The sequence below is a fragment of the Chelonia mydas genome, chromosome 5 (genome assembly GCF_015237465.2).
Source record: "Chelonia mydas isolate rCheMyd1 chromosome 5, rCheMyd1.pri.v2, whole genome shotgun sequence".
NCBI classification, from domain to species: domain Eukaryota; kingdom Metazoa; phylum Chordata; order Testudines; family Cheloniidae; genus Chelonia; species Chelonia mydas.
The window spans coordinates 110,100,796-110,111,301 of record NC_051245.2 but is presented as its reverse complement, the minus strand read 5'-3'; the positions used below and the strand labels follow the sequence as shown (position 1 = coordinate 110,111,301).

General features: G+C 42.6%; 2 protein-coding genes across 9 annotated transcripts in view; both read left to right on the top strand.

Annotated features, from left to right (window-relative positions):
* Positions 1-474: 474 nt before the first annotated feature.
* LOC102940750 (interferon kappa) lies at positions 475-1,154 on the top strand. The gene has a single exon (XM_007061693.2). It carries the CDS (start codon positions 591-593, stop codon positions 1,152-1,154), a length of 564 nt encoding a protein of 187 aa, XP_007061755.1. The 5' UTR covers positions 475-590.
* Positions 1,155-3,403: 2,249 nt separating this feature from the next.
* The window catches only part of HACD4 (3-hydroxyacyl-CoA dehydratase 4), a 29,062-nt gene continuing 21,959 nt past the window's right edge, over positions 3,404-10,506 (top strand). For 6 of the 8 annotated variants that reach the window (XM_027824165.3, XM_037902050.2, XM_043546325.1 and 3 more), the window contains exon 1: positions 3,404-6,279. The gene's annotated coding sequence lies outside the window, so the exon portion shown is untranslated. The remainder of the gene's footprint in view (positions 6,280-10,506) is intronic. The other 2 variants (XM_043546324.1, XM_043546327.1) reach the window with 2 other exon arrangements.

Below are 10,506 nucleotides of genomic sequence, written 5' to 3'. Positions count from 1 at the left end.
TTCACACTTCCTCACATCAGATTAAACAAAGCAAAGGAGAACAGAAATATACCATTTTTACAGATGGGGAACTGAGGCAGAGACTGCTTAACTGAATTTCAGGAAGAGTAAGTCCTGCTAAATAGTGTTAAAAACTTTCCTGTCCCCACAGGGAAATGATAACATTATACATGTATTTAAACAAGCTCTTCTGGTGCTAAAATATTAAGAACTAATGAAATTTCCATAACAGATCTGGCACTTCTTTGAGACCTCTTTCAATCCAGAGTAAATCTGCAATAGAGAATTGGCAGGAGTGTGGACTAGATGACCTAAGGGGAGATACCATATTTTAATTTTCTGATCAAAAGAGAAAGGAAAGTGGTACAAGACAATGAAGTCATTAAGCAGAAAGTGAAAGTGGTAAGTTTCAAAAACATTGGGGAAAATCCTTGAAAACCAAAAATGATGAAAGAAAACTTCTCCTAACGAATAATTAAGTTTATAGCTATGGAAGAAAAAGTCAGGCATCTACAAAAGACCTTCAAAACATTCCAGTGTGTCTGTCTGGATTTATACTCAGTTGAGAAGTGTAAGACATCATCATTATCATGACCACTTTTTGTTTGCTGCAAATTAGCCTTGTGTTGCTGTGCACCACCAAAATCTCAACTCTGGATTGTAATACTCTTCCCCTTCTGCACAACAAAGTGATCCAGGGGAATTTACACCTTCTGAACAAAATGGGTCAACAATTTCCTGAGCAGTGTCAAAGTGAGAAAATGCACTTCAAGTTCCCTGAGCAGTTTCTAAAGCTGAGACAGAAAGAGAATGCCAAGGTGGAAATCCAGGAGATCCTGCAACAGACCTTCTATGTCTTTACCAAAAATCTAACCTTAGCTGCCTGGGATGGAAGAGCTCTTGAAAGATTCCAAAATAGACTTAATCAGCAAATTGAGCATCTGGAAGCATGTTTGACAGAGAAGATGGAGAAGAAACAACCCTACTCAAGGAAGGAGGAAATCATTAGACTGAAACTGAAAAAGTACTTCCAAAAGATAGATAATTTTCTAAAAGACAAACAATACAGCCTGTGTTCCTGGGAGATCATCCGCCTGGAAATGAGGAGATGTCTTCAGTTTATTGACAAAGTTATAAGAAGGCTTAGAAACTAAGGTATACACATTTTGATCTGAGAATTGGAATCAGAAAAAAAAAAAGAATTCATTTTAAGTTATCTACCTTCATTGTGAAAATGATTCTAGTTAAATTTCACTGAATTTCTATTACTATTTATATTTGCCAATTATGTATTGTTGCATTTAAATTATTGCAAAGAAATATTTTATTCCTAAACAATAAAACTTTATTAAACAAATAATTGCACACTGACCATAAAATAACCCACATAATTTTCAGAAACTGTGACTGCATAGGAAAGTGGTAATTTTGTGGCAATTAACATTATTGCTGTAGTGTTCCCTTCTGAGAAAAGTGTGCTATTTATTTTAGTTCCCATTTCACCTGCCTACACAAGATCTCTTAATTCTGAAGCAACCACCAAGCCATGACCAGGAATCATGTAAATCAATTATTTGGATTAAAAATAAAATAATTGTATTTTTCTGCTATATTTGTTTAAATTATATTTTTGTTTAAAATAATTCATCACTCTTTCAAGATATGCTATTTCCAGTAATGTATCTGATATTAGAGGGGTAGCCATGTTAGTCTGGATCTGTAAAAGCAGCAAAGAGTCCTGTGGCACCTCAGAGACTAACAGACGTATTGGAGCAGAAGCTTTCGTGGGTGAATACCCACTTCGTCAGATTTATTCACCCACGAAAGCTTATGCTCCAATACATCTGTTAGTTTATAAGGTACCACAGGACTCTTTGCCGCTGTATCTGATATTGTGTCTGATTAATTTCAATGTTTGCTTTGTTCAAGCCCTTCAAGTTATCCTCTAAGGGTTTGTCTACAGAGGGAAATTGACCAGAGCAGCATATGAGTGTCGATACAGGGAGGTATTCCAGCACACCCATCATGTTTTAAATTCATACCCTGCCTTATTTTCCCTGTGTAGACACACCTTAGGGCGATGTTAGCCAACTACACCTCTTAGTGCTCTGTGTGTGTCTTCAAGCTGGCTGCTGAAATCTCACACACCGCTACTCACACTGTTTAATTACTACTTAAAATTTTCTGTCCCTTACCCTTTGTTTGGAAGTGCAACCAGTGGCAAGAGTTAGCCTTTGGTATTCCAACCACTGTTCCCTCTAAGCTGTGCGTGTGTGCGTGCGCACACAGATCCTAAACCCCGTGCACATGGTGAAACACCACACGCACAAAAATTTGCACAGATGAATTTTTTTGCACACACGGCCTGTCAAAAATTTGCACAGAAGAAATTTTTTGTGCACATGGCCTGTCAAAAATTAGAGGGAACATTGATTCCAACATATTTTACACAAAAGCCACATGGTCCTGAACATAATAGTTACAAAGTAAACGAGTTCCTCAAAATGCTAAACTTACTAGGGGTGAAATCCTGGGCTCTGTTGAACTCAATGACAAATCTGCCATTGACTTATATGGGTCCAGAATTTACCCTTGTGTAAATATTCACTGATAATTCAATCAGCTTTAGCTCCTAGTTTTCCCCTCGTAACTTGATGTGTGTTATTCAGGGGAAAGCACATCTTCAGCAGTTCAAGAAACCAGGATGCAAAGTTGTAATGGTAAAATTCAATCTGATAAAAGATCAAGGATAACAATGAAGACAATTTTCAGAGTAGCAGCCGTGTTAGTCTGTATCCGCAAAAAGAAAAGGAGGACTTGTGGCACCTTAGAGACTAACCAATTTATTTGAGCATAAGCTTTCGTGAGCTACAGCTCACTTCATCAGATGCATTCAGTGGAAAACAATGAAGACAATGATACTCCACAGCCATTAAGACAGTACAGGTGTCACAGGTCTCTTTGCAGGATGTACCTACTAACTTTTGTCCCTGATATCCAGTTGTGGATAAAAGCAAAAAAATCAAGAATCAGCTAAAAAGACTAAGGTCCAAGGACAGCAGATCTGAAACAGAAACATCACAAATGCAATGAAGTACAGAAGGAATCAGGATTTGGGAGAACAAAAAAGAAAGATTGAGGAAACAAAGCGAAGACAGAAACCCACCCTCTTTTTAATGAGACACTAGTCAAAATACGGTTTATAAAATTAACTTTCTTTGCTCATGTTACTAACAATACACTTTAATATTACAGCTGCAAGAATGTTTAAACACAAATGTATGGTTATTTCTATTGTTTGGCTACTTTGTGTACTTTTTGAAGCCTACACTATGAAAATCAGTTAGTCAGTTTCACTTTCTGTTTCAGATACACTAGCATGCTGCTGCAACATAGTATGTTGAAATCTCAATGCCAAATTTTATTGAAATGTAAAAGTTACATTAAAATGTTAAATGTTGGAACTCACAGTAATTATTAAAGAGCATATGATAAAACTACACAACAGTTTAAGAAAGGAAGTGAAGAATACGGTAAATATCCAACTGAAACTGGGGGGAGATTTAGGAAAGCTGAAAAGAATTACTTCAAAATTAATTTGTCCATTAACACACAAGAAAAGATGCATAGGATCTTTAATGACAGACTGCACACCACAGTACTTCCCAGCATCCTGCTGTGCATATTCTCAGTACAGGAGCTTGATTTTGTAGTTCTTAAGCAGGCAAAATTGCTTTTGAAATCAATGGGAATGCATAAGGACTTCAGGAATGAGCCCTCTGATAGAAGTGTTATCTATGACATCATGAACATCATGTTATAAAGCACTGAGGTTGTTTCGAGGATTTTCCATTCAAGCATCAATCCAATCCAACCCTTCTCAGCTGGTGAGAAGTGACAGAATATTAGCACAGGGTCCTCTAATCATTCTATAAACTCTCAGCTTATTTAGCTTCTCTTTTCAGTTCCTAGTCAACCTCTCTTATTTTTTGCAATGTAATCTCTGCTGACTACAAATGTATGGAAATTATTTCAATCAAAGGTGTACTGTGCAATGCAGAAACTATGTTACATTGGGCACTAGAGGGCAAAGTGAGATTATAGCTAAAATGCCACAGTAAAATTGTTCAGTGCCTGTAAGGCAGTAAGAATCACAGGGGAATAGGAGGAAGTTTATTTTGCGTTACCGATTCCAGTCAATTTCCCTGAGCAGACAAGACCAAGAGTTTTAGAATTTAGCCTGTTATGCCATCGTTGTTTTCTAAAATCTCTAAATTTTAGGCCCAATCCTGCAAACCCCCATGCCTGTGTGACGAACCTTACACACCTGAGTTGTCCCATTGACAATAACAGAACTACTTACAGGCATAAGCCTTCGCAGCTTGGGCGCACCGATAGTGGGAGCCATAAGACTTCAAAGGGGAGGCTCCCTAGATTAATGTTCACCCCAATAAGAAGGAGTCAGCAATTTCCTCATAGATGGAGGGGTGGGGCAGACTGTGTGTGTGTATGTGTGACAGAGAAATTTCTGGCACCCCCTGAGTAGCAGTGCAAAGGTTTGGGGGACTTACAGGGGTGATGGAGGAGCTGAGGGAAGGGGACGTAATCGTTGGGAAAGTACTAGGGAGTGAACCTGCGGGTTTGTTGAGTGTGGGTGAGAGAAGTCTGGAACTTTTTTTTTTTTTTGGTCGCGGGGGGGGGAGGAGATTGTTAGGGAGTTGTGGAGCCTCCCTCATGCAGATCCTGGCTGACCCCTAGCCTCTCCCACTCAGTCAGGCACATCTGCCCCTCTGGTCCTGTGTCGCTGCACCCCTACACACCCCCTGTCCCTACATGGCCCTGCACCCCTCACTCCCATTCAGCCCCTGGCTCAATGTTGTCACCCCAATGGCTCCCAGAGGTGCTGCAGCACCCCCTGGCTTGAAGCGGTTCTCATCCTATACAGGGTTTACAGCTTGATTCAATGGCTCTCAGCACCCCTGCCAGCTCCTGTGCCCCAGCCCAGTGTTCCCCCAATAGCCCTTCGGAACCCCAGTTTGTGTGACACTCCCCCCTTCCCCCCGCGCAGCAGCCCCGTGTGCCCCGCTCTGTCCCTCCCCATATCCCGAGTCTCCTCACCTGGCCCCCGGAGCAGCGCGCTGTGCCTCGGGCGGCACCGTGGGCACAGCGGCCTCTGGCGGGGGAAAGGGGTAATTGCAAGAAACCTCTGCTCAGTGCGCGGGGGGGGGAGTGTACCAGGGACCAAAGAAACAATAAAAGGGAAAAGTCTGGGAGCTCCCGCCATTCCTCGGTTTGCTCTGGGGGCTGAGTTTACCTCGCGTGGGTCCAGCTGGTTAAAAGGAACCCCGCGTTGTGAACGCTTCTTACTAGCGTTCACTATTCTGAGAGCTCCCTCCAAATACCCGCATGGGGGCGGTCACCAATGCTGGGGGGGGGCAAGCTGCTGTCTGCCGCTAAAGTCCAGCTAACCCCGCTGAAAGCAAGAAATCTTGAGAGACACCGGCTGCAGGAGGCTCTTCTACATCAGGGCACCCGCTGGTTTAGCTGGGCAAGTCCCCGCTGCGAGGGGGAGGTCCTCTGGGTGCACTGCCCGGGGAGTAAGACCAGCTTCAGCGCGGAAGTCTGGTGGATGAAGCCGAACAAAACCAAAAGGGGGCTGGTGGGAGGGACGCTGGATGTTCACAGACAGCGTAAGAGAGCCGAGACAAATACCTTCCTACTCCGGATCGGCCAGAGCCAGCCGAGGGGGAGAACGAGGAATGACCACGCAAAAGACCCTGCAGAAAACGGCAAAAGCAAATAGTCACCCAGCCATAGCGCTGACGGTAAAATGCCTGCGAAGTCCGGAAGCTCTCTAAGAGCCAGACCCCGCTTCGTGTCGCTGGAACTCGGTTTTTGAATGCGAACCTCCTAATGCAACCCCAATGACCGTACGCTTTACCGGGGTGCCAGAACGCGGCTGCTTGTGCGGGACCCACAGAGCTAAAGAAGACTGCTGATTGGCCCTCGGAAACGCCTCTGGGGCCAGGGGGGCGGGATGGAAAGATGCGCCCCTTAAAGACCAACTCCGCCGCGCGCGGTTTTGCGGGCTAGTTGCGCGCTGGGGCTGCGAGGGCGTTAGCGCCGCACACACGTGCCCGCCGGAGTCCCTGCCCCAGGACGCCGCAGGCTGGAAGCTCCTTGGTTTCCGGGTGCGATTTAAGACTCTATAAAGAGATTGGGGTCTTCACGAGCTCGGAGATCACCTTCCTTCTTCCTGCCGTCGATCATCAAAGACACGTGAGCGAATAACCTCCGGGTGTATCTGCGGGCTGCGGGAACCGTGTTCTTGCTGCGTGGGCTGCTGAGCCGCTGTAGAATTCCAGTTCGTGCCTTAAGTTTGCTGGAACCTGAAGTTACTGTCCTTCAGGACGTGCCGCAAGGCTAATCTGTGCGCTCAGGCTGACAGTCTTAGAACATGAGTGCCTAAAGTTAGGCTCCTATGTCCCTATTTACAAGTAAATTTTAAATAAGTAGAAGTAGCCTGACTTCTTAGGGGTGCTGAATAGGCTCCATTCCTGTAGACCTCATTTATATTTGTAGGTGCTCAGCACTTCTGAAGAGCAAGCTCCTTTCCCAGATACGGATTTTTGAGTCCTAACTTCAGGCTCGAGTGTTGTTCCTTCCCCCTCCCCCGTCTCCTTTTCTGATTGGAAGATATTCGTGGTTGCTTGAATAGGGGCAACAAAAGGAGTTAGTGGGTTCTTGGATGAAATTTGGAAAGATTGGTTTTAGGCCTCTCTCTTTTGGGGGAGGGGGTGGCTGTTAACTATGGGATATTGATACATGAGCAGAGTGGGGGATGGAACCATTTTAGAAAAAAACCAAAACTTTTCCCCACTGGATTTCAGAGTGTAATTGGCCAAATAACTAGCAACCTCAATCCTCTAACAAAACAAAGGTTTGCGTTCCAGAAGGGCTGAGCACTTGCAGCTACCACTGAAGTCAGGGAGGTGGTTGGTGGATAAATGTTTCAGGGGTAACTTTATTCAAAACCTCCACATGCCTAAACAATGAATGGAGCATAGTTTTTGCATATGTGTGTAAAAGGGTGAGAACCAAAGTGGAATCTATGGACCAGATCACCCTTTCCCATTAAAAGAGCCACAGGACATGGTGAACACACAGCACCTCTGAAAAATCAGGTCATACATTTTCATTATCAGTGTCATTACATTCACCTTCCTCTTATCCTCTGTCTTTGTTAAATTTTTTCTTCATACTGCCAATTACATACAAAGATCCAGCCTTGCTTCTGAGTCATTTGCTTTTGCTCTTACTGTCAACTGTAGTCCTAAGGTTTCTTATCTTGGCAGGCCAGAGGCTGTGTTGCTTCCTTTGTACTATAGCTTGAATACTGACTGTTTATAGTTTGTCTTCCTTGATAAGAAATATCTGGAAAACTTTTTGTGTATAAAACAAAAAATATTTCTTCAGCTGCTAAAAATACCTAGAATTGTTTCCAATGGTTCACTGAAAAAATAATACCTTACACCTCATTTTGTCTTATTTCCTTTCCTGATACACAATGTTCTCCATTTAGCCACCTCCACCATTGGGTACAGCCCTGAACTCCTTATCTGGGCAAAATCCCACTGGCTCTTCTGCAGATTTTTTTTATTATTTTGAATATCTTAAATAAACTTTTGCTGCTCCATAATAAAATTTACACCATTGCCTTAGTGATGAGATTGAGTCCTGTTGCAGCTTCACACACACACATTAAAAGGGAGTTTGCTGTGCTGAAAGACTTTTTTCTAGGCATCCACTGGGAAGCAAAAGAGCCCTGGTAAGAGTTAAGGAATTTAAAAGAAAAAAAAATTCGATACTATTTAAAGGGTCTTCTGTTAGACACTGGATTTTTATTTTTATTTTTATTTTTTTTAAAAAGCTCCATTAAAAAAAATATAAATTGACATTTTTCTATTGATTTTAAAAATGAACTGTTGACACTTACGTTAGATTCAGCTTCTTAAACAGCAATTATAAACAATGCTTTATAGTGGTCAGCTCAGATTATAGCAGTTCTTTACTACATCATAAACTCAAGCAACTTCCGTGCAGCACTGATTTTTATACATGGATTAAGATCCATTATTGGAAAAAAAATTAGTGTTTATTCCAATGTAGGAGTACTTGGCTGTGTGGTGTGTCCTGTGGTCTGAGGTGATGTTTCCCCAATTTTTTGCCCCAAATCCACATATGCCTACACAATGAATAAAACATAACGTGTTTGCATTTGTGTGTCAGAGGGGGAGTAGCAAAGTGCAATGTAAAGGTCAAATCACCTCCTCACATTGAAAAAAGAGCTACAGGAGAGGGTAAAAAGAAAAGGATTACTTGTGGCACCTTAGAGACTAACAAATTTATTTGAGCATAAGCTTTCATGAGCTACAGCTCACTTCATCGGATAAATTAAGGTTAACTCCATGAGGTACCCCTTAGAGTTTTCTCTAGATCATTTCTTTGGAGAGTTTGGCTCCCAGAATCTCTTCCCTGGCTTCAGGTCTCCTGAACTTCCTCTAGCTTTCTGGTAGCCCTGCTCCGCCTGAGCTGTACAGGCAAGGACTCTTCCATCAGCCACCACTTCTCTTCTGATAGTCTTTTTATTTCACATGGACATAAATAAACACACATTTCTAGATGTGTTTCCCCTTTCACCCACGTATTCAGCCTTGCAGGGTTGTTTCCATTAGGATAAGAAATTGATTATGAGTTAGGGATGTTCTCAGTGTAACTTTTTTTTATTTACAAAAACTGAACACTGTCTGGTTTTCCTGAACACGGTAGAAACATAACGGCAGGCAGTTCCTTTGCTCGGAAATCTTTACAATCACTGTTTTAGTGAGCTCTTTGCTTTAGAAGCCGTGTCTCTCTGCTTCTTCTCACAGTCATGCTCACTTCTTCCCCTGGCTTTCCTCTGTCTCAAACACAGAGTGCAAGCCAATATCCTAGCCCCTGCTTTTGCAGTCAGGGAAACAGCTCAGTCCACATGGTTTAGCTCTTACCTGAAATATAGGGTATTTTCTTGGGCAGTAGCCCTCCCCCCCCCCCTTTTTTTGCAATTCCTATTGAGCCTGTAAGAGAGCAGTTGGCACATCCATTGGCTTTAATGACGTCTATGATTCCCTTCATGGCAGCCATTAGCACCTTTCAGGCCAGCATAGAGACTCAAAAAGTTTGCTTTAAGATGGTGAACATTTTAATTTAGGGCCATATCCTGGAAAGGGTTGAGAGTCTCCTGCCATCGTCAGAAGTCAATGAGAGTTGAAGGCGCATAGGACTTGGCGAGTGGCACTCAGCACCTTGTCAGACTGGGCTCTTAATGCTTAGGGCTAGCCTGTGAGCCTCTTGCCCGCACTGGTAAGCAGTTACTCACACAAGTAGTTCAACAGAAATCAAGTGGGACTACTCATGTAACTGCTCACTAGCGTAAACACGAGGCTCACAATCTGGCCCATAGTAATTTGTTTTGCCCTGACTTATGACAACCATGTTTTTTAGACTCCAGACACCAAGCCATAAAACTCAGATAACCCTCTCTGCAGAAGCAGAGAAGACCAGAGCAAGAGAAACCTTTTAAATATTCCAGTTAACTTTTTTCTATTACCTGTTCCTCTACATCAATTTTATCTTTCCTAGTACAATGTCTGGTTGAAATAATCACTCTCACAAAGATTAAAAGAATAAGGCCCCCAGATAGAAGGTATTTAAGATTCAAAAGTACTTGTCAAATAAAAGTTTGGAAAGAGTTTATTTTTAAACAATTACTTTGCTCACAGCTCTTGGGCTTTAGGGATGTGGTTATTGTTTGTACAGTGCATTTAAAAACCACAACGTAGAGATCTGTGTCTCTTCCTTTTGAGCAAGACTGTAACCTTATAATCTTTCCTGAGTGAGGGAGAGTGTACAGCTGCATGGCTCCAGGAGCAGCCAAGACAATGAGTCACAATTCCACTCCTGCCCTGGGGAGCAGCTAAGTTACTTCACCCCTTTTCATCCAGTGTTTTGCTCACTCTTTGCTGTGCAGCCAGTCAGCTACTCTTACTGGGGATGGAGGAAATGAGCCATGGTTCCTCTCACTCTCCACCCTTCACTTCCTCATTATCTGCTCTGTGGGCAATGGCAAGGGAGTATCTGTGTTCTCTTCCCCCACATTTTGAGTCACAAGGTCACTGAATATCCTCTTGCTCTTGTACTATGAGGGAGGGGAACACACATTCCTTCCTTACCTTCTGTAGGCCATTAAATATTTTGTATATTTTTTTTTGTCATGTTTTCCCTCTGATTTGTCTCCTCAGTTTGTCTTTACAATCTCTCTACATCTGTGAGTATTTCCATGCCCCAACCACTCCTGTTACCTCTTGCTTATCTGGCTCTAATTTTGCAATATTTATAAGTGGATAAGTCAGTTAAAACATTACAAAAATACAGGGTAAAGCATTGTAATAAGCTACAAATTAAATT

Bases quoted from the DNA above. Each gene is read 5' to 3' on its own strand.
- LOC102940750 (XM_007061693.2), top strand. From the start codon at position 591: ATGACCACTTTTTGTTTGCTGCAAATTAGCCTTGTGTTGCTGTGCACC.